We start from the raw sequence: 25002 nt of genomic DNA, 5'->3' as shown, positions 1-25002 counted from the left end.
ATGTACTGTTAGTTTCTGGTGTACAATAAAGTGATTCAATTAAACATACATAAATGTGTGTGTATATATATATATATGTATATATATACTTTTTCATATTCTTTTACATTATGGTTTATTACAGGATATTGAATATAGTTCTCTGTGGTATGCAGTAGGTCCTTGCTGTTTATTTCATATATACTAGTTTGTATCTGCTAATCCAAAACTCCTGATTTATCCTTCCCCACCTCCTTTCCCCTTCGGTAATGATAAATTTGTTTTCTATGACTGTGAGTCTGTTTCTGTTTTGTAAATAAGTAAATTTCTATCATTTTTTTAGATTCCACATATAAGTGATATCATATGGTATTTGTCTTTCTCTATCTGACTTATTTCATTTAGTATGATCATCTCTAGATCCATCCATGTTGCTGCAAATGACATTATTTCATTCTTTTTTATTGCTGAGTAGTATTCCATCTTATATATATGCCACATCTTCTTTATCTATTCATCTGTTGATCGACATTTAGGTTGCTTCCATGTCCTGGCTATTGTAAATAGTGCTGCAATGAATATTAGGGTGCATGTATCTTTTCGAAGTATGCTTTCCTCTGGATATACGCCCAGGAGTGGGAATGCTGGATCATATGGTAGTTCTATTTTTAGTTTTTTAAGGAACCTCCATACTGTTCATTATAGTGATTGTACCAATTTATATTCCCACCAACAGTGTAGGAGGGTTCCCTTTTCTCCACACCCTCTCCAGCATTTGTTATTTGTAGATTTTTAATGATGGCAAGCCATTTTATTTTTTGATGCATTTCAAAGTAAGTAGCCGATATCAATACACATCCACCTAAATATTTTATTATTCTTTTTTGGGTGAAATTTACATACAAAACATGCACAAATCTTAAGTGTACCATTCAGTATTTTGACAAATGTACACACCTGTGTAACTAAAACCTCTGAAAACATTACCACACCCCAGAAAGTTATCTCATGCTCCTTCCCAGTCAATCCCACCACAACAACCAAAGACAACCACTATTTTGATAGTTTTCCATCACAGATTACTTCTACCTGCTCTAGAATTTTGTATAAATGGAATCATACAGTATGTACTGTTGTATCTGGCTTCTTTTATTCAGCATAATGTTTTTGAGACTCATTCACATTCTTGTGTATTTCATTCCTTTTACTGCTGAGTAGTATTTCTTTTTTTACATCATTTTTTTTCACTTTTATTGGAGTATAATTGCTTTACAATGGTGTGTTAGTTTCTGCTTTATAGCAAAGTGAATCAGTTATACATATACATATATCCCCACATCTCTTCCCTCTTGTGTCTCCCTCCCTCCCACCCTCCCTATCCCACCCCCCTAGGTGGTCACAAAGCACCGAGCTGATCTCCCTGTGTTATGTGGCTGCTTCCCACCAGCTATCTATTTTACAATTGGTAGTATATATAAGTCCATGCCACTCTCTCACTTCGTCCCAGCTTATCCTTTGCCCTTCCCATGTCCTCAACTCCATTCTCTAGGTCTGCTTCTTTAATCCTGTCCCGCCCCTAGGTTCTTCAGAACCATGTTTTCTTCTTTAGATTCCATATATATGTGTTAGCATAGGTTTTTTGTTTATCGCATTCTGGCATACTTCACTCTGTATGAGAGACTCTAGGTCCGTCCACCCCACTACAAATAACTCACTTTCGTTTCTTTTTAATGGCTGAGTAATATTCCATTGTATATATGTGCCACATCTTCTTTATCCATTCATCTGATGATGGACACTTAGGTTGCTTCCATGTCCTGGCTATTGTAAATAGAGCTGCAATGAACATTGTGGTACATGACTCTTTTTGAATTATGGTTTTCTCAGGGTATATGCCCAGTAGTGGGATTGCTGGGTCGAATGGTAGTTCTATTTTTAGTTTTTTAAGGAACCTCCATACTGTTCTCCATAGTGGCTGTATCAATTTACATTCCCACCAGCAGTGCAGGAGGGTTCCCTTTTCTCTACACCCTCTCCAGAATTTATTCTTTATAGATTTTTTGATGATGGCCATTCTGACCGGTGTGAGGTGATACCTCATTGCAGTTTTGATTTGCATTTCTCTAATGATTAGTGATGTGAAGCAACCGTTCATGTGTTTGTGGGCAATCTGTACGTCTTCTTTGGAGAAATGTCTATTTAGGTCTTCTGCCCATTTTTGGATTGGGTTGTTTGTTTTTTTGGCATTGAGCTGCATGAGCTGCTTGTATATTTTGGAGATTAATCCTTTGTCAGTTTCTTTGTTTGTAAATATTTTCTCCCATTGTGAGGGTTGTCTTTTCATCTTGTTTATGGTTTCCTTTGCTGTGCAAAAGCTTTTAAGTTTCATTAGGTCCCATTTGTTTATTTTTGTTTTTATTTCCATTACTCTAGGAGGTGGGTCAAAAAGGATCTTGCTGTGATTTATGTCATAGGGTGTTCTGCCTATGTTTTCCTCTAAGAGTTTTATAGTGTCTGGCCTTACATGTAGGTCTTTAATCCATTTTGAGTTTATTTTTGTGTATGGTGTTAGGGAGTGTTCTGCTTTCATTCTTTTACATGTAGCTGTCCAGTTTTCCCAGCACCACTTATTGAAGAGGCTGTCTTTTCTCCACTGTATATTCATGCCTCCTTTATCAAAGATAAGGTGACCATATGTGCGTGGGTTTATCTCTGGACTTTCTATCCTGTTCCATTGATCTATATTTCTGTTTGTTTGCCAGTACCATTCTGTCTTGATTACTGTAGCTTTGTAGTATAGTCTGAAGTCAGGGAGCCTGACTCCTCCAGCTTTGTTTTTCTTTCTCAAGATTGCTTTGTCTGTTTGGGATCTTTTGTGCTTCCATACAAATTGTAAAATTTTTTGTTCTAGTTCTGTGAAAAATGCCATTGGTAATTTGATAGGGATGGCATTGAATCTGTAGGTTGCTTTGGGTAGTATAGTCATTTTCACAATACTGATTCTTCCAATCCAAGAACATGGTGTATCTCTCCATCTGTTTGTATCGTCTTTCATTTCTTTCATCAGTGTCTTATGGTTTTCTGCATGCTGGTCTTTTGCCTCCTTAGGTAGGTTTATTCCTAGGTATTTTGTTCTTTTTTTTGCAGTGGTAAATGGGAGTGTTTCCTTAATTTCTCTTTCTGACTTTTTGTTGTTATTGTGTAGGAATGCAAGAGATTTCTGTGCATTAATTTTGTATCCTGCAGCTTTACCAAATTTGATTTACTCTAGTAGTTTTCTGGTGGCATCTTTAGGATTCTCTATGTATAGTACCATGTCATCCATAGACAGTGACAGTTTTACTTCTTCTTTTACAATTTGTATTCCTTTTATTTCTTTATCTTCTCTGATTGCCATGGCCAAAACTTCCAAAACTATGTTGAATAATAGTGGTGAGAGTGGGCACCCTTGTCTTGTTCCTGATCTTAGAGGAAATGCTTTCAGTTTTTCACCATTGTGAATTATGTTGGCTGTGGGTTTGTCATATATGGCTTTTATTATGTTGAGGTAGGCTTCCTCTCTGCTCACTTTCTGGAGAGTTTTTATCATAAATTGGGTGTTGAGTTTTGTCAAAAGCTTTTCTGCATCTATTGAGATGATCATATGGTTTTTCTCCTTCAATTTGTTAATATGGTGTATCACATTGATTGATTTGCGTATCTTGAAGAATCCTTGCATTCCTGGGATAAACCCCGCTTGATCATGGTGTATGATCCTTTTAATGTGCTGTTGGATTCTGTTTGCTAGTATTTTGTTGAGGATTTTTGCATCTATGTTCATCAATGATATTGGCCTGTAGTTTTCTTTTTTTGTCACATCTTTGTCTGGTTTTGCTATCAGGGTGATGGGGGCCTCATAAAATGAGTTTGGGAGTGTTCCTCCCTCTGATATATTTTGGAAGAGTTTGAGAAGGATAGATGTTAGCTCTTCTCTAAATGTTTGATAGAATTCTCCTGTGAAGCCATCTGGTCCTGGGCTCTTGTTTGTTGGAAGGTTTTTAATCACAGTTTCAATTTCAGTGCTTGTGATTAGTCTGTTTATATTTTCTATTTTTTCCTGGTTCGGTCTTGGAAAGTTGTACTTTTCTAAGAATTTGTCCATTTCTTCTAGGTTGTCCATTTTATTGGCATATATTTGCTTGTGGTAGTCTCTCATGAAGCTTTGTATTTCTGCAGTGTCAGTGAGTAACTTCTCCTTTTTCATTTCTAATTTTATTGATTTGAGCCCTCTTCCTTTTTTTTCTTTATGAGTCTGGCTAAAGGTTTATCAATTTTGTTTATCTTCTCAAAGAACCATCTTTTAGTTTGATTGATCTTTGCTATTGTTTCCTTCATTTCTTTTTCATTTATTTCTGATCTGATCTTTATGATTTCTTTCCTTCTGCTAAGTTTGGGGTTTTTTTGTTCTTCTTTCTCTAATTGCTTTAGGTGTAAGGTTAGGTTGTTTATTTGAGATTTTTCTTATTTCTTGAGGTAGCATTGTATTTCTATAAACTTCCATCTTAGAACTGCTTTTGTTGCACCCCATAGGTTTTGGGTCCTAGTGTTTTCATTGTCATTTCTGAGTAGTATTTCATTGTATGAATATAATATTTTCTTTATCAATTCCCCATTTGATGCTCAAGTGGGTTGTTTCCAGTGCTCAGCTATTATGAGTAAATCTGCTGTGAAATTCTTGTACAAGTGTTTGTGCAGATATGTCTTCATTTTTCTTCAGTAATACTCACTGTGGAGTTTTATTGTTAGTTTTCATCTGCATGAGTAGAACAGTCCTGGCTGAGCAATTCTCCTCCTTTTATTTATTTATTTTTTATAAATTTATTTATTTATTTATTTATTTTTGGCTGAGTTGGGTCTTTGTTGCTGTGCATGGGCTTTCTCTAGTTGCGGCGAGTGGGGGCTACTCTTCATTGCAATGCACGGGCTTCTCATTGTGGTGGCTTCTCTTGTTGCGGAGCATGGGCTCTAGGTGTGCAGGCTTCGGTAGTTGTGGCTCGTGGGCTCTAGAGCACAGGCTCAGTAGTTGTGGCTCACAGGCTCTAGAGCACAGGCTCAGTAGTTTTCACGCACGTGCTTAGTTGCCCCGCGGCATGTGGGATCTTCCCAGACCAGGGCTCGAACCCTTGTCCCCTGCACTGGCAAGCAGATTCTTAACCACTGCACCACCAGGGAAGCCCTCTCCACCTTTTAAAATTTGAAAACGAATGCTTTTTTGACAAGTATTTCTAATGTTTCTAGTAAGGAAGATCGTGTTTCAAGGCTTTGGGAAGTATACTGTTGGACACTTATGTTCATCTATTTATCATTTATTTACTCAACCAATATTTATTAAGATCCCATATGACAATTGGGGATGTCTTATTATAGTCTGGGTATTAGATGATATTAAAGATTTATTGTTTACTTTGTTAGAGCATTAATGTCATGGTGGTTATGGTTTTTTTAAAAAGTCTTCATGCATACTGAAGTATATTGAAAAAGAGACAGACAGGAAATTTTCTATATAATTTCAAACAGTAGTAAACAGAATGGTGTGATAGAGCAGAGATTACAAACTAGAGGTATATGCGAGGAATTGGATCCAGAGATATATTCTGTTTGATCTCTAATGTGTCTTTTAAAACTTGGCATTTTTTACTAATTTTTAACAATTAGAATATTTCTGCATGAAAATCCACATTTTTGGCTACTCTTGAAAACTCAGACACTGGTAACATTCGATCTGCATTTCCCCATGGCAAAAATTAGCTAGAGCTGAGTAGTAGCCACTCTTTTTAAACACGGCACGATTTCTCAGGTTCTTCACTCACTACTCACTGTTCCCTGGACCCTTGAATCATTTGTTTGCAGCCCTCATGATATAGAGTAATAGAGAAGGCTTCTCTGAGGCAATGTCATTTGATCTGAGACCTTAATAAGAAAAAGTAACTTGCAGGAATTCCCTGGTGGTCCAGTGGTTAGGACTCAGTGCTTTCACTACCGGGGCCAGGTTCAATCACTGGTCAGAGAACTAAGATCCCACAAGCCATGCAGAGCCACAAAAAAAAAAAAAAGTAACTTGCCATGCTAAGGGTTTTGGAACTCCATTGAAGGTTTTTAGTGGAGAGTGATATGATCTGATTTAGATTTTAACAAATCACCTGGCTATTCTGTAGAGAATGTATTGTGAGGGGGCAAGAATGAAAGCAAAGTAAATAATTAGGCAGCTATTGCAGTCATCTAAGTTAGAGGTGATGGTGGCTTAAACTGGACAGTGGCATTTGACCGTATCTTTAAAAACATGTTGAAGGAACTAAACATGCATGTCCCTCTCCCCTCCTTGTTACCTCAATTATACCCATACTTTGGTCACCACCACCACCACATTGCTAGAATGAACACAGAAACTCTGCTGAATTAATATTTCATTATGTTGAACCAGTTATGTGTGCTTAAGGTACACTTTAGGTTTAATTATTATATTAGCTCAAATTTTCATAATTTTAGTTGTTACACTTAATAATCACATTAAACAGTCGTACTCTATCAATGAACACAGAGAAAATTAGAAGGAAAGGAAAATGTCTTTCATCTAAGGAAATAAAGAAAAGAAGGAAGGAGGTAGAGAGGGAAGGAGAACTGATTTTTTGTATCATACTTACAAAGTGAAAAGAATCCTGAACTAAAGGGTCAGAAAAACTGTACTAGTCACAGCCTTGCCACTTGCTTACTGTGTGATTTTGTGTAAGTTACTTGACATGGCTCAGGTCTTTATTTTCTATATCTGTGGAATGGTCAATTGAACTAATTTGTTCTAGAATGTCTCTTCTTCAAATTCTTATTCTAAGAACCACATTCTTTACCATGCTTTAGGAGTTTTATCCACCTCATACAATCCAACCTCTGGAGACAGGAGATAAATTATGAATCCTGTTTTCAGATAGGAAAGTTGGAATAAACAGAGGCTAAATGATTTTCCCAAGATAACTCAAGCAATTGACAGTATAGCTTGTTTCATAATACAGAATTTTATGATCAGATATCCAGATATGAAAACCTTTCCCCTTACACTCATCCCCCAAAAGGTGCTTTTAAGATTGATCCAACAGGGAAAAAATACATACCACAATTCTCTTACGTGATCTGTCTTTTGCTTGGTAACTTGAAATGAGATGAGTTTGAGTACCTGTAATCAGTGTATAACAAGTCATCCAGATTGGCTAGTAAGATATATGGTGTCATATTGATCCCTAACCAGTGCTAACCACCTTATTTTTCCTATAGCCGTAAGGTTCTGTGACCGGTGCCATTTGATCAAGCCAGATCGCTGCCACCACTGCTCTGTCTGTGCCATGTAAGTGACAGCCATAATTCCCCTGGGCTGAGCTTGGCCACTGATGGTTGCCTTAAAAACCAAGTGACTGATCCTAACATGTTGATCCTAAAGAGCATTTCCTTTCAATCATAATGAGCACATGCCAAATACCCTCACAGGGATGATGATGATTCAAACTATGATAAAGATAGGAAAGAGAAATAAAACTGCATTTTTAAAAATAAACATTTTATTTTAGAACAGTTTTAGATTTCTGGAATTATTGTAAAGATAGTTCTCATACGTCCCACACCATTTCCCATGTAATATCTTACATTAATATGGTACATTTCTTACAATTAATGAACCAGCATTGATTTTTTATTTTTAGCCAAAATCCATACTCTATTTAGATTTCCTCAGTTTTTCCCTGATGTCCTTGTTCTGTTCAAGGATCCTATCCAGGATACCATACTACAGTTAGTTGTCATGTCTTCTTAGGCTCCTCTTAGCTGTGACAGTTTCTCAAACTTTACTTGTTTTTGATAACCTTGACGGTTTTTAGAATTGTTGGGTATTTTGCAGAATATCCCTCAGGTGGGATTTGTCTGATATTTTTCTCGTGATTAGATTTAGATAATGTCTTTTGGGGGAGGAAGACCAGAGAGATTAAGTGCCATTCTCATTATATCATATCAAGGGTACGTACTATAGACGTGACTTATCACTGCAATGTTAATCTTAATCATCTGACTGAGGCAGTGTTTGCCAGATTTCTCCACTGTAAAGTTACTCTTCTTCCACCCCCACTCCATACTGTACTCTTTAGAAGGAAATCTCTGTGTACAGCCAACACTAAAGGAATGAGAAGTTATGCTTCCCCCACCCTGCCTTGCAGGCGGAGTATCTACATAAATTATTTGGAATTCCTCTACATGGGAGATTTGTCTCTTCTCCCTCATTTATTTATTAAATCATTTACTTATATCAATATGTGGGCATGGACAATCATTTCAGATTTGGGGTTATAAGTCAATACTACTTTATTTTGTTACTTAAATTGCTCCAGCTTTGTAAAATCCCATTTTTATGCTAATAAATATAAGCTTCATGTCCTTCTTCTTGAGTGCTTGTTCCATCCATGTTTCACTTACCCTTGATTCAAGCACAGGCTGCAGTCATGTTTTCTTCTTTACTTTTATTAAACTAAGTAAATAAAATGTGGAGAGGTATCTTGGACCTATTCTCTGTGTCAGTATCCTAGAGTTCCCAATGCCTTTTAAAGGTTGGAATTTTAGGCATGTAACTTGCTGCCAGCGTGATCCTAAAGTTTTGTGATTGGCTCATCCTAGGAACAACTGAGGACAGAATAGTTTTGGAGAAGCTATAGTGGAAATCTAAGAATGAGTGTACTGGGACCATGTAAAAATACTGGTGATACCCTGAGTTCAATTCTGAAGTTTATCACACTGTATTTTGTTCCTTTTGTAGGTGTGTATTAAAAATGGATCATCATTGCCCTTGGTATGTCCTTTTGATTAATTTCTCCCCTCTAATAGGGTCAAAGTTGTTCAATGCCTACTTTCCTAAGCATAGTTGTAAAATGCCTGTTTCCCCTACCATAATTCATTGGGCTTTGTATTTGTGTGGGGAACAGGGAAGGCGTAACATTTTAAAGCAAGAATAAATATACCACCAAAGGTGTGATCGTGAATTCCTGGTGTCACAGAGCTAATGGTCTCTTGTCCATTAGCTATAATAACGAAAGAGAGTACAGATAGTTGTCCTCTTTGACATTACATAATTCAGTTCTTTTTTTAGCTGTCTTGATGTTTGAAAAACTCTAGATTGTTAATTTAAGCAATTCTCCAAATTTTGTATGTCTGACCTAGAGAACCAGTATGAAATCATCTAACTATAAAGAGAACATGCCATACTATACTAAGTATAGCTGCAGAGATTGTAGTAGGTTTTCAGCATCCAAGATCCAGGTTTGCTTGGGTGTGTCAGGAACCAGTCCAGAACTGTTAGGTAGGCCAGCTGTCTCTGTGTCTGTAAATAAAAGGAAAAACAAGTGAGACATGAACTTGTGTTTCCAGTCTGTTCCTATTAAGGGACTTCAGTTTCTGTTGAGTTTCTACATAACAGATAATGAAGCAGCAGGGGTAACATAGTTCACTCTGTATCAGTGTGTTCTAAATCAATGGATCCTGATTTCAAATTAGTTTTTCTTTTTTTCCTTTTTTAGGGTTAATAACTGCATTGGATTTTCCAACTATAAATTCTTCCTTCAGTTCTTAGCTTATTCTGTTCTCTATTGCCTGTACATTGCTACAACGGTCTTCAGCTATTTCATCAAATACTGGAGAGTAAGTTAAAAAATCCAGAAGGGTCCCCCACCAAGGATAAATACACACCTATTCCAATCTGTGACATTGTTCACATTATCTTTTTTTTTTTTTTTTTTACATTTTGAAGTAGCTAATACTGAAGTAATCAGAAGGGGAAGCACAGAAAACAAGTTTCCCACGTTAAATATTCTGAGATTTAGGAGGCTGTTATTTAGATGTCAGTTAAAGTTTCTATCATACATGAGAATCTTGTTGGGCCTCCAGGAACCTAATCTCTTGAGACTTACTGATTCTTTACAATGTATTTATCTAATTAAGTTTTAAAAATCCACTTCTTACCAATTTTAAGTTTGAAAAATGTTGAAACTAATTCTAAATCCCTAGTTTCCTAAGAAAAAAGGCTGTCAAAGCACTCCCTCGTTGTCAGAAAATACTTTCTAAATCCCTGTTCAAAGGAAGTTGCAAAATTCCTGCTGGACAGGAAGATTCATTAACTCATCTTCACAAAAGACCAAAATGAAAAGGGAGAGTCTTATTTGAACTTTGTATGACAAACTCTGGGTAGGGTATTAGGAGAACTGAGTTCTAATACTGGCTCTGCTACCTGCTTCACTGGCTCATTGCCAAGATCAAATGAAACATGTTGAGGGACTTCCCTGGCAGTCCAGTGGTTAAGACTTAGCCTTCCAATGCAGGGGGTGCGGGTTCGATCCCTGGTCAGGGAGCTAAGATCCCACATGCCTCGCGGCCACAAAACCAAAGCATAAAACAGAAGCAATATTCTAACAAATTCAATAAAGACTTTAAAAATGGTCCACATCAAAAAAAAAAAAAAACAAAAGAAAGAAATGAGGAAATCATAAGATATTATCCAGTGCAAGGTTAAAAGAAAAAGATTAACCTTACACTGGATAATACCTTTAAAAAAATGAAACAGATGTTGAAAGTATTTTACTTTTCAAAACATGATTCCAATCATTATAATGAAATCTTTTTTAAAATCCTACTTTCACCTTTCTTCTACTTGAAGATATGTTATATCCCATCTATTTCCAAAAAAATTGAAGGCAGATTTTCAGTTTACATATGTATATGGGGTCTGCAGCAGTATAGTGATTTTTTTTTAAATTTCATGCCAATGGACTCCAGAAGATATGTCTTCCCCACATACAACTACAATACAGTTACTAAGACATTATAACCTTACATGATGAGAGCTTTCCAAACTGAACCTGAATAGCAAAAAGCAGATGTGGGCAGAGCTACTAGTTATTACTTTAGGAATTGCACAAGAGCCTGTATAACAGGAATATCTCACCTCAGGGGGAGAGGTAAAGCACATAAATCCTGTGAGTAGAATATAGATTATAATAAACTGGAGAAAAAAAGGAGAAAGGCAAGGCAGTGAGAGCCTAAATAGCTGAGAATATTTAAATTATTAATTAGTGCTTTGATCCCTACTAGTGTAGAAAATATAGTGTAGAATATTATAGAGGTATGGGCTTTGCATTCTCCCTTCGACTTGCTTAATCAATTCCAATATTTAATAACTTTAAGAATCAGGAATTATATAATGCATAACAAAATCTTCAACTCAGGGATATAAAAGTATAAGCAGAAATGAAGTTTTATTATAAATTTTTCCCAAATACAAAATGCTTCATCATCCTGGTGTCTCTTCTTTGGCCCCTTTCCACATCGCAGGATCTCTTATCTATTGCCCAGGTTTCCATGACCTTTTTGGCATTCTATTCACACACTGAGCCACTACCATAAAAAAAATCTCCTGCAACCAATTCAGCAGGGAAAGTGTCAGCCTTGGTCTTCACTACAGACTTTACTTGGTCCTTAACACAGTAGGCTACTGTTTAAAAACTACCCTTTGATAACAGAGTAAACAATGTTGTATTTCATACATTTTGCCTTTGGCCCTCCTAGTCAGCCAATAATCAAATACCACAATGCCAGCCAGGTGCTGTATGCTTCTTTTACCCTTGAAAGATAATATCTAGATATGAATTAATCTCCAGGAATGTGCCAGTATTCACAAGCAAGGGGTGAAAATAACCTTGCCCTTTTCCTATTCCTTCATTTTTTTCTCCACAATAAACTAGCTCATGCCTGACAGATGCCAGGCGAGGAAACCTGTCCTGGCTTGCCCTCATAATGAAAAGGGCATTGACAGTTCAGAGAAATGCTTCTTTGCAGTCTCTCCAGCCAGAGAGCACTTTGGTGTGGTTTAAAGATGGCTTTCTCAGTTCAAATTGAGTCTCCCCTAAAATGAAAAGTAAACACTGCCATGTATTTTAAAAGCCATGTATCAAGGAGACTAGCTGTGCTCCTAAGAATAGCAACCTCCATTTGTATGGTACTTTACCATTTTCAAAGCACTTTCATATCTATTATATCATCTTATCCTCACCACAACCTTGTGAACTAGGTAGAGCAGGAATTATTAGTCTAATTTAAAGGTGATAAAACTGAGGGTCATAGTAGTTAAGTGATTTGCTCAGGATCACCCAGCTTCTAAGTTGCAAAGTGAGAACTTGAACTTGTCTGACTCTTAAGCCCAGTAATCTTAAACACTGTACCATGTCCTACTGCCCATTATGGTCCTACTATAGAGAAGCTCTAGCTCCATGAAGTAAAGAATTCAGAAGACCATCAGATTGTGCTTCTCCTCTCAATATTAACTTAAAGAGTAGCACTTTGATAGGAAATCGATATTTGACTTATGAAAAAAGTAGTAATATACACCTCCCACATTGGGCCATGAATCTCCTCATAGAGGCTATGAATTCTTTTAGAACTAAGATAATAGGATTAATCTACCAATATTCCCCTGAACTGTGTCTGGTGGTTATTGCTTTGAGTAATTTAGCTTGGTTATCTCCTGAGTAGGTAATTTTGAACATAGGGACATCACCCTCTTCTAACAAAAAAGAAAGTTAAATATTAAGGACTTTATCAAGGGACAACACAGTAGATATGCTTTGGCAGACAGAAGAGAGTTCTATAAGAGCAATTAGGGACGGGAAAGACTTGCAGCTCAGCCCCTCAGAGTGTGAACTGACTTTATATCAGTCCCTCCTGCCCAGCCATTTCCTATTGTCCATTTAAACATGAAAGATAAGAAGTAAAATAAATGTGAGCTTTAAAAGCTTTTAAAAACTTATTTAAAAAAGTAGAGATTATGAAAACAAAAACACAGCCAGGCAAAAACCACTACAAAATCTTTCCTATAAATTCAAAATGAAACAAACAAAAACCAATCAAATTCAATTTGGGTGCTTAGGCCAAGATTTTGTAGAGGAATCATTTCAAAAAGGAGCTTCACATAAAAGTTCCTGAAGGTCAAAAGCCTTGGTGTAGCTATTTCCTGGGGTGCTCTGCCCCCAGGCAAATTTCACCCAGACCACCCCTCAGCTGAAAGCATCTGACTGGTTTACTTCACCTTATCTTCATCCTTCAAACACATACTGTCTGGAAGATTCCTAATATTTCCTTACATCAAAATAAATATAAATCTCCTCTAAGAGACGAAAAAAATCTGTACCATCTGAATTTGCCAAGTGTTTCCAAGCCTTAACTTTCTCCTTCCAAACTGTAGTAGAACTAGATCCTAATGTCAAGGTTGACTTCAACCAAGAATCACCTTTACTACTCAAGAGCATTTGGAAATATTTCAAAGCAATTCATCACACCAAAACAATGATCAGCACAGGAAAGGGGGAAATAAAGAAAAGTCTTTCTCCCAAATTCTTACTCCAAAATTGAAAATGTTTTCTAAAGTTCTCTTCAGAAGACAAAATGTTACATGCTGTGCATGCTATAGAACTTTAGAAAATTCATTCTAGTCTGGGGCTGCTTTAAAAACAAAAACAAAAACTGTTGCCATATGGAAAATGAGATGTCCCAGCTAACTATAAAAATCTTTAGCTACCTACTTTTACAATTGCCTGTCGAATCTTGCATGATTTTACTGTCTAAACAGCTGTTTCACGGGATGTATTATACCAGCACATTCTACTTCAACTATAAAAAACAACCACACAAAATTTGCAGTAGCTTTAAAATCAAGTCGACTTAGAGGTAGAACATTTTAAAATTCTACCTATGTGTTTTAACTTCCTACATATATCACTGTGACATTTTTAGCACACATATATCCAAAGAAACATGACATATAAAGTATTCCAGAATAACCCACCTTGAAACAAGAGGATGAACCATATGACCTCAAGATCACCTCTAGCCAATGACTCAAAATTTACAAACTAAATGGAATACAAGCTTTAAGAGGTTGCATACCAGTTATGGCTTCAGTATACTCTTTTAATCTTACCCATTTCTAATTGGTACATTATATACTCTATTTTACACTGAACTGCACTTAAGCAAAGATCCATTTTAGGCTGTGTAGGCTGATAGCATATCCATAATAAGGTATGGTCATCCACAGAAAGAACTGTTTTGTAAAAATTTTACAAAATCTACTTTTTTAATTACAGCTAGACATTTTATATATATGGAAGAAAGTACTAACCTATACAGAAAAACTAGCCAAACCTTATGACTTTAATCCTTTGTTTCTGTTTGTTTATTATTTCTTTTCTAGGGGGAATTGCCCAGTGTTCGCTCTAAGTTCCATGTCCTTTTTCTCCTCTTTGTGGCCTGCATGTTTTTTGTCAGCCTTGTGATTCTCTTTGGTTACCATTGTTGGCTTGTCAGCAGAAACAAAACCACCTTAGGTAAGACTGGATATCAAGACTAGGAAAAAAACATATGAATGTATATCCCTGTGACCTATGGATTGTTCCCAGGGAAGAGAAAAACTTCCAATGAAACATTTCACCTGCAGTGACATCTCTTTGCCTCCAAACGGAAACAGATGTAAACACGTTTTACCAAACTGGAGAGCCATAGTGAATGAAGCCTACAGACTAAAGAGAACATTAGTGAATAAAACCTCACACAAAACCAAAAATGACCATTGCTTTTTATAGTTCATTCTGGGTAATAGCTCCCCAGATTTACAGCTTGAAAATTTTGAAAGGGTGTTCACATAAGGAAGTGAAGGAAAGAATCAGTACAGAAGGGAACATCAGAAGGAGGAATTCAAGGTCAATAAAGATAGATAAATCTAATTTATTGGACACTTCTAAAAACAGAGTCCTGAGAAAAAATCCAAACCAACAAATCATTGAATATCTACAGTTATCAAGGAGCTGTGTAGGGACTGTGGGAATGAGATAAACACATTGAACAAGTGAGTCTCTAGAAAATGAGCACAAGAAATGAAAATTTTTCTCTGAAAAATTTTCCATTACTCTATACTCTGGGCTTTTATTTGGAGAATTGCATTTCTGATGGATCCAGTGCAATAGTCGTTTTCATGGTGAAACAAATATTTATACTGTACACAAATCAATGCATGAGGGTTAAGGAGAAAGTATCCAAATAATGAATGTTTAGCTAAGATAAATTTGAGGAAAGTATAGTGCAAAAGCCACTATACTTTTGGAATTCATTTGCTAATAATGATAACAGCTAAAAAAGTATTTGCACTTATTTTCTAAACCAAATATATATGTAGCACTTAGTTGCTAAGGTAGTAGATTAGCATATTTGGCTTAGAGATCACCTACAACATAGAAAAGTACTAAAAGCTTCATGATAACACAATCTGAAAACAAAGAACAAAAGGGCAATGGCCAGATGCAGCCAGAGTCCAACAGTGAAAGTGTTTGCTTAATGGGATAAATGTGTATCTAAAAATAATGTGCACTAACATGGTCCAATTTCTCATAGTCGTTGAGGTGATTATAGTTCACCCATTGACATTTTTTCTGGAATAAAACTCAATTTCTTACATTGCAGCCTTCAGTGTGAACGTGTTCATTTCTGAAATGTTTCAAAACCAAATCAATGTCATTACCATCTCTTTATGTGTCATTACTTTTGTCCCAGCTCTAAATATAGAGACCATTTGGCTGTTACTGCCATTTAGATTCAAATAAAGTGCTGTTAGATTTGTTCTTTCACTCCTTACATGCAGTACAAAATACATACTACCCCTATGACTGTTCAATTATTTCTACCATCATGTGTTTCTTCTGCATTTTTTTAAAGAGTGTACCAATTCTTTATATTTAATAACAAACTTACTTTGTATTAAAGTGATTAAGCTGGTTTTTACCAAGTAATTTAGCAATAACTAAGAATGAGGGGCCTATGCTACCATAGCAAAAAAATATTGTAGAAGCAAGTCACATTCATGGAGAACTGTAAAATTGTAATGGTCCTGATTATTGCTCTCTTCTTCTTTTCTTCAACTTCCCTACCCTGCCATAGAGGCCTTCTGTACTCCAGTGTTTACAAGTGGCCCAGAGAAAAATGGGTTCAACCTTGGCTTCATCAAAAATATCCAGCAGGTGTTTGGAGATAACAAGAAGTTCTGGTTAATACCTATTGGGTCCAGGTAGGTAATTATTACCACTGAAAGAAGTTGATGCTGGACCATGCCTTGAAGTAGCAAATTCAATTTTGACTGTATTATGCACTAGATATCAGTCCAATGTAAAACTGTATTTCCCGAGTTTTTCATTACTAGGTTAGTAAAGATAAATCAGGTGGTGAGGGCATGATAAAATAAGCATTCTCATGCTTTGTTTAAGCAGTGTAAACTGGTACCAGTCATTTGTAAATGAATTTGGTTTTTAAACAACTCTGTTGTTTTTCTTCTGTATATATTTGTACATATTTTTAATCACAGTATACATACCACTTTGAATTTTACATTTTTCACTTAAAGTATAGTAAACATTTTCCCTTATTGTGACATAGTCTTTATTTTCTTAATTTATTTATTTTTGGCTGCACTGGGTCTTCATTGCTGTGCTCAGGCTTTCTCTAGTTGCGGCGAGCAGGGGCTACTCTTCATTGTGGTGGCTTCTCTTGTTGCAGAGCATGGGCTCCAGGCACGTGGGCTTCAGTAGTTGTGCATGTGCACTCAGTAGTTGTGGCTCGTGGGCTCTAGAGGTCAGGCTCAGTAGTTGTGGCACACAGGCCTAGCTGCTCTGTGGCATGTGGGATCCTCCGGGACCAGGGATTGAATCCGTGTCCCCTGCATTGGCAGGCAGATTCCCAACCACTGCACCACCAGGGAAGCCCTGTGACATAGTCTTTATAGCCATTACTTTTAACTACATCATATTCCAGCCAGTGGGGAAATATATATTCCCATAGTGTTGGATGTTTAGTTTGTTTCCTAATTATTGCCTGGAAATAATGCCACAATGAACATTTTTGTGCCTAGTTTATCTCTAGCTTTAGAATAATTCCCAGAAATGGAATTACTGGAACAATGGACATGGAGATTCTTACGGTTTTTTTTGATATATACAAACATATGGACTTTCTATCCTGTTCCATTGATCTATATTTCTATTTTTGTGCCGATACCATACTGTTTTGATGGCTATAGCTTTGTAGTATAGTCTGAAGTCAGGGAGCCTGATTCCTCCAGCTCCGTTTTTCTTTCTCAACATTGCTTTGGTTATTCAGGGTCTTTTGTGTCTCCATACAAATTTTAAGATTTTTTGTTCTAGTTCTGTGAAAAATGCCATTGGTAATTTTATGGGGATTGCACTGAATCTGTAGATTGCCTTGGGTAGTATAGTCATTTTGACAATATTGATTCTTCCAATCCAAGAATATAGTATATCTTTCCATCTGTTTGTGTCATTCTTCGATTTCGTTCAGCAGTGTCTTATAGTTTTCGGAGTACAGGTATTTAGCCTCCTTAGGTTTATTCCTAGGTATTTTATCCTTTTTGGTGCGATAGTAAATGGGATTGTTTCTTGAATTTCTCTTTCTGATCTTTCATTGTTAGTGTATAGAAAAGCAACAGATTTCTGTGTATTAATTTTGTATCCTGCAACTTTACCAAATTCATTGATCAGTTCTAGTAGTTTTCTGGTGGTATCTTGAGTATTTTTTATGTATAGTATCATGTCATCTGCAAACAGTGATAGTTTAACTTCTTTTCCAATTTGGATTTCTTTTATTTCTTTTTCTTCTCTGATTACTATAGCTAGGACTTCCAAAAGTATGTTGAATAAAAGTGGTGAGAGTGGACATCCTTGTCTTGTTCCTGATCTTGGAGGAAATGCTTTCAGCTTTTCACCATTGAGTAGGATGTTAGCTGTAGGTTTGTCGTATATGGCCTTTATTATGTTGAGGTAGGTTCCCTCTATGCCCACTTTCTGGAGAGTTTTTATCATAAATGGGTGTTGAATTTTGTCAAAAGCTTTTTCTGCACCTATTGAGATGATCATATGGTTTTTAGTCTTCAATTTGTTGATGTGCTGTATCACACTGATTGATTTGTGGATATTGAGGAATCCTTGCATCCCTGGGATAAATCCCACTTGATTATGCTGTATGATCGTTTTAATGTATTGTTGGATTTGGATTGCTGGTGTTTTGTTGAGGATTTTTGCATCTATGTTCATCAGTGATATTGGCCTGTAATTTTCTTTTTTGTGGTGTCTTTATCTGGTTTTAGTATCAGCGTAATGGAGTTTCCTTAAGAAACTAAGAATAGAGCTGCCATATGATACTGCAATCCCACTCCTGGGCATATATCCAGAGAAAAACATAGTCTGAAAGGATACATGCACCCCAATATTCACTGCAGCACTGTTTACAATAACCAAGACATGGAAGCATCCTAAATGTCTATAGACAGATGAATGGATAAAGAAGTTGTGGTACATATACACAATGGAATATTTCTCAGCCATTAAAAAGAATGAAATAATGCCATTTGCGGCCACATAGATGGACTTAGAGATTGTCATACTAGGTGAAGTAAGTCAGACAGAGAAAGAGAAATATCGTATGATATCAATTATGTGGAATCTAAAAAAAAATGATACAGATGAACTTATTTACAAAACAGAAACAGACTCACAGACTCAGAGAACAAACTTATGGTTACCAGGAGCGAAGTGGGAGGGGGAGATATTTAGGGAGTTTGGGATTGACAAACAAAATTGTATATCACTATATTGTACACCTGTAACTTATATAATATTGTACAACTATACAACAATTAAAAAATAAAAAATTTATAAATGAAAAAACAAATATATGGAGAAGAAAAACAACAGAGGGGAAATATACCCCCAAAATGCTCTAAGTGGGCAACAGTCTTAGAAATTATTTTTCTTGTCTCCACTTTTCATATTTTGGGATTAAATGCTTACATTACTTTCACGGAGGGAAAAGTTAAAGTTTTTAATTTAAACAAGAACAAAAAGCAAGAACAAACAAAGATCGATCTAGAGATTCTAGGTAATTCTTATAATTGCAACAGGAATGAAGAGAAAGCAATGAAGGAGAGATGAGCTTGTGTCCTCTGAGTGACTTCATGAACCAGATTAAAACTACCATCAACTAAACTAGCTCTGGAGCAAAGCTTATTTATAGGCTTCTTGCAATCCCCTTTCAATCCATTCTTCAGACAGGGATACAGCCATTTGTTCACTTATTTGAGGAAAATTTGCTGGAGTAAGGTGGTAATTAAGAAAGATTTTCTCCTCTTCATTAATTGCCCTAGTAGTTCCTCTGTACCAGTTAGTGTTTTACAGGCTCATTTATTTAAGAGCTGTGGTATATCCTATGCCCTGGCTATAAATCACAAGACAAAACTGTGTCAGTGGGTAATGTTGATTAATAACTAATACCAACAATTATTTGCACCCCACTCACACACATACATACACAAACACACAGAATATCACTACGCCAAAGGGAGGTCTAAAATGAGTCTTCTTTGGAATAAAGAACAAGAGCAAAAATCAAAGCCCACTCACTTATAATCAGTATAGTTACATCCTCTGTAGAGAACTATCAATTCTGGGGGAGGATAATTGCCCCCAGGATCTGCACTCGTAGAAATGCCTCACTTTTGCTCTGTCTCCCAGCTTCTAATAACGTTTCTGCCATACAAGCCAAATAACAGGGCATTCAGCCATTATTATTATCTATCACCAATTCACAGCACCTATCGCCAGTTAATTCAATGATTCTTTTTTTTTATTCAAACAGAAAGTCACAAAAATTATAATCATCCTCGTCAGTCCACTCAGTTCCATGTAATTAATTTTTTTTTCATCTTGATCTTTTGTTATCACTTTTATGAATTCATCAGTTTTCCATTGGAGTTCTGAAAATGCTTATTCATTCAGTTCAGCAGTATAGTCAGTTACCAGAAACCTGTACTTGTCAGAGTCTTTTCCATGAATTCCTTGAAGATGAAACCCTTTTATAGGAACATTTTTGCAAAACCATCAGAGTACACCCAGAACTGTCTGTAAATGACAAAAGACTTAAATATGACCATGGTTAAAGATTTGATGAAAGTTCATAATAATGCAATTGACAAGGAAATTTAGTTATTTCTGAGATATACATTTTAAAGTAATAACTAGAATTATGACTTATTATACTAGAACATAAAAGATTTTTAGAAATTTCATGTAATTTCTGAAACATTTATATTAACATATTTCCATACAAATAACCCAAAGAAAGTTTAGTATTAGTTGTTTTTTGTTTGTTTGTTTTTTTATACTGCAGGTTCTTATTAGTCATCAATTTTATACACATCAGTGTATACATGTCAATCCCAATCGCCCAATTCAGCACACCACCATCCCCACCGCACCGCGGTTTTCCCCCCTTGGTGTCCATACATTTGTTCTCTACATCTGTGTCTCAACTTCTGCCCTGCAAAGCAGTTCATCTGTACCATTGTTCTAGGTTCCACATACATGCATTAATATACGATATTTGTTTTTCTCTTTCTGACTTCACTCTGTATGACAGTCTCTAGATCTATCCATGTCTCAACAAATGACTCAATTTCGTTCCTTTTTATGGCTGAGTAATATTCCATTGTATATATGTACCACATCTTTTTTATCCATTCATCTGTCGATGGGCATTTAGATTGCTTCCATGACCTGGCTGTTGTAAATAGTGCTGCAATGAACATTGGGGTGCATGTGTCTTTTTAAATTATGGTTTTCTCTGGGTATATGCCCAGTAGTGGGATTTCTGGATCATATGGTAATTCTATTTTTAGTTTTTTAAGGAACCTCCATACTGTTCTCTATAGTGGCTGTATCAATTTCCATTCCCACCAAGAGTGCAAGAGGGTTCCCTTTTCTCCACACCCTCTCCAGCATTTATTGTTTGTAGATTTTCTTTTTTTTTTTTAAATTAATTAATCTATTTATTTTTATTTTTGGCTGTGTTGGGTCTTCGTTTCTGTGTGAGGGCTTTCTCCAGTTGCGGAAAGCGGGGGCCACTCTTCATCACGGTGCGCGGGCCTCTCACTATCACGGCCTCTCCTGTTGCGGAGCACAGGCTCCAGACGCGCAGGCTCAGTAGTTGTGGCTCACGGGCCTAGTTGCTCCGCGGCATGTGGGATCCTCCCAGACCAGGGCTCGAACCCGTGTCCCCTGCATTGGCAGGCAGATTCTCAACCACTGCGCCACCAGGGAAGCCCTGTTTATAGATTTTCTGATGATGCCCATTCTAACTGGTGTGAGGTGATACCTCATTGTACTTTTGATTTGCATTTCTCTAATAATTAGTGATGTTGAGCAGCTTTTCATGTGCTTCTTGGCCATCTGTATGTCTTCTTTGGAGAAATGTCTCTCTAGGTCTTCTGCCCATTTTTGGATTTGGTTGTTTGTTTCTTTAATATTGAGCTGCATGAGCTGTTTATATATTTTGGAGATTAATCCTTTGTCCGTTGATTCGTTTGCAAATATTTTCTCCCATTCTGAGAGTTGCCTTTTCATCTTGTTGATGGTTTCCTTTGCTGTGCAAAAGCTTTGAAGTTTCATTAGGTCCCATTTGTTTATTTTTGTTTTTATTTCCATTACTCTAGGAGGTGGATCAAAAAAGATCTTGCTGTGATTTAGGTCAAAGAGTGTTCTTCCTATGTTTTCCTCTACGAGTTTTATAGTGTCTGGTCTTACATTTAGATCTCGAATCTATTTTGAGTTTATTTTTCTGTATGGTGTTAGGGAGTGTTCTAATTTCATTCTTTTACATGTAGCTGTCCAGTTTTCCCAGCACCACTTAGTGAAGAGACTGTCTTTTGTCCATTTTATACCTTTGCCTCCTTTGTCATAGATTAGTTGACCATAGGTGCGTGGGTTTATCTCTGGGCTTTCTATCTTGTTCCATTGATCTATGTTTCTGTTTTTGTGCCAGTACCATATTGTCTTGATTACTGTAGCTTTGTTGTATAGTCTGAAGTCAGGGAGTCTGATTCCTCCAGCTCCGTTTTTTTCCCTCAAGACTGCTTTGGCTATTCGGGGTGTTTTGTGTCTCCATACAAATTTTAAGATGACTTGTTCTAGTTCCGTAAAAAATGCCATTAGTAATTTGATAGGGATTGTGTTGAATCTGTAGATTGCTTTGGGTAGTAGAGTCATTTTCACAATATTGATTCTTCCAATCCAAGAACATGGTATATCTCTCCATCTGTTCGTATCATCTTTAATTTCTTTCATCAGTGTCTTATAGTTTTCTGCATACAGGTCTTTTCTCTCCCTAGGTAGGTATATTCCTAGGTATTTTATTCTTTTTCTTGCAATGGTAAATGGGAGTGTTTCCATAATTTCTCTTTCAGATTTTTCATCATTAGTGTATAGGAATGCAGGAGATTTCTGTGCATTAATTTTGTATCCTGCAACTTTACCAAATTCATTGATTAACTCTAGTAGTTTTTTGGTGGCATTTTTAGGATTTTCTATGTAAAGTATCATGTCATCAGCAAACAGTGACAGTTTTACTTGTTCTTTTCCAATTTGTATTCCTTTTATTTCTTTTTCTTCTCTGATTGCTGTGGCTAGGACTTCCAAAACTACGTTGAATAATAGTGGTGAGAGTGGACATCCTTGTCTCGTTCCTGATCTTAGAGGAAATGTTTTCAGTTTTTCACCATTGAGAATGATGTTTCTGTGGGTTTGTCGTATATGGCCTTTATTATGTTGAGGTAGGTTCCCTCTATGCCCACTTTCTGGAGAGTTTTTATCATAAATGGGTGTTGAATTTTGTCAAAAGCTTTTTCTGCATCTATTGAGATGATCATATGGTTTTTAGTCTTCAATTTGTTGATGTGCTGTATCACACTGATTGATTTGCGTATATTGAAGAATCCTTGCATCCCTGGGATAAATCCCACTTGATCATGGTGTATGATCCTTTTAATGTGTTGTTGGATTCTGTTTGCTATTATTTTGTTGAGGATTTTTGCATCTATATTCATCAGTGATGTTGGTCTGTAATTTTCTTTTTTTGTAGTATCTTTGTCTGGTTTTGGTATCAGGGTGATGCTGGCCTCATAGAATGCGTTTGGGAGTGTTCCTTCCTCTGCAATTTTTTGGAAGAGTTTGAGAAGGATGGGTGTTAGCTCTTCTCTAAACGTTTGGTTGAATTCACCTGTGAAGCCGTCTGGTCCTGGACTTTTGTTTGTTGGAAGATTTTTAATCACAGTTTCAATTTCATTACTTGTGATTGGTCTGTTCATATTTTCTGTTTCTTCCTGGTTCACTCTTGGAAGGTTATACCTTTCTAAGAATTTGTCCATTTCTTCCAGGTTTTCCATTTTATTGGCATAGAGTTGCTTGTAGTAGTCTCTTAGGATGCTTTGTATTTCTGCGGTGTCTGTTGTAACTTCTCCTTTATTTATTTCTAATTTTATTGATTTGAGTCCTCTCCCTCTTTTTCTTGATGAGTCTGGCTAATGGTTTATCAATTTTGTTTATCTTCTCAAAGAACCAGCTTTTAGTTTTATTGATCTTTGCTATTGTTTTCTTTGTTTCTGTTTCATTTATTTCCGCTCTGATCTTTATGATTCCTTTCCTTCTAACTTTGGGTTTTGTTTATTCTTCTTTCTCAAGTTCCTTTAGGTGTAAGCTTAGCTTGTTTACTTGAAATTTTTCTTGTTTCTTGAGGTACGCTTGTATAGCTATAAACTTCCCTCTTAGAACTGCTTTTGCTGCATCCCATAGCTTTTGGATCGTCGTGTTTTCATTGTCATTTATCTCTAGTTATTTTTTGTTTTCCTCTTTGATTTCTTCAGTGATATCTTGGTTATTTAGTAACGTATTGTTTAGCCTCCACGTGTTTGTGGATTTTACGTTTTTTTCCCTGTAATTCATTTCTAATCTCATAGTGTTGTGGTCAGAAAAGATTCTTGATATGATTTCAATTTTCTTAAATTTACTGAGACTTGATTTGTGACCCAAGATGTGATCTATCTGGAGAATGTTCCATGCGCACTTGAGAAGAAAGTGTAATCTGCTGTTTTTGGTTGGAATGTCCTATAAATATCAATTAAATCTATCTGGTCTGTTGTGTCATTTAAAGCTTCTGTTTCCTTATTTATTTTCATTTTGGATGATCTGTCCATTGGTGTAAGTGAGTTGTTAAAGTCCCCCACTATTATTGTGTTACTGTTGATTTCCTCTTTTATAGCTGTTAGCAGTTGCCTTATGTATTGAGGTGCTCCTATGTTGGGTGCATATATATTTATAATTGTTATATCTTCTTCTTGGATTGATCCCTTGATCATTATGTAGTGTCCTTCCTTGTCTCTTGTAACATTCTTTATTTTAAAATCTCTTTTATCTGATATGAGTATTGCTACTCCAGCTTTCTTTTGATTTCCATTTGCATGGAATATCTTTTTCCATCCCCTCAATTTCAGTCTGTATGTGCCCCTAGGTCTGAAGTGGGTCTCTTGTAGACAGCATATATATGGGTCTTGTTTTTGTATCCGTTCATCAAGCCTGTGTCTTTTGGTTGGAGCATTTAATCCATTCATGTTGAAGGTAATTATCGATATGTATGTTTCTATGACCATTTTCTTAATTGTTTTGGGTTTGTTTTTGTAGGTCCTTTTCTTCTCTTGTGTTTCCCACTTAGAGAAGTTCCTTTAGCATTTGTTGTAGAACTGGTTTGATGGTGCTGAATTCTCTTAGCTTATGCTTGTCTGTAAAGCTTTTGATTTCTCCGTCGAATCTGAATGAGTCCTTGCTGGGTACAGTAATCTTGGTTGTAGGTTCTTCCCTTTCATCACTTTGATTATATCATGCCACTCCCTTCTGGCTTGTAGAGTTTCTGCTGAGAAATCAGCTGTTAACCTTATGGGAGTTCCCTTGTATGTTATTTGTCGTTTTTCCCTTGCTGCTTTCAATAATTTTTCTTTGTCTTTAATTTTTGCCACGTTGATTACTATGTGTCTCG

The 25002-nt window shown here is 36.3% G+C and overlaps 1 protein-coding gene across 2 annotated transcripts in view; it reads left to right on the top strand.

Moving 5' to 3' along the window:
* ZDHHC15 (zinc finger DHHC-type palmitoyltransferase 15) overlaps positions 1 to 25002 on the top strand; it is a 126708-nt gene that overhangs the window by 60780 nt on the left and 40926 nt on the right. For both annotated transcript variants that reach the window (XM_068533895.1, XM_068533896.1), the window contains exons 5-9: positions 7282 to 7351; positions 8804 to 8836; positions 9561 to 9681; positions 14282 to 14414; positions 16018 to 16144. In XM_068533895.1, coding sequence (XP_068389996.1) covers positions 7282 to 7351; positions 8804 to 8836; positions 9561 to 9681; positions 14282 to 14414; positions 16018 to 16144 — 484 coding nt within the window. The remainder of the gene's footprint in view (positions 1 to 7281; positions 7352 to 8803; positions 8837 to 9560; positions 9682 to 14281; positions 14415 to 16017; positions 16145 to 25002) is intronic.

This window comes from Eschrichtius robustus, chromosome X, assembly GCF_028021215.1.
Source record: "Eschrichtius robustus isolate mEscRob2 chromosome X, mEscRob2.pri, whole genome shotgun sequence".
Classification (NCBI taxonomy): domain Eukaryota; kingdom Metazoa; phylum Chordata; class Mammalia; order Artiodactyla; family Eschrichtiidae; genus Eschrichtius; species Eschrichtius robustus.
The sequence above is the reverse complement of the archived record's forward strand: the minus strand, read 5'-3'. Positions and strand labels throughout refer to the sequence as shown.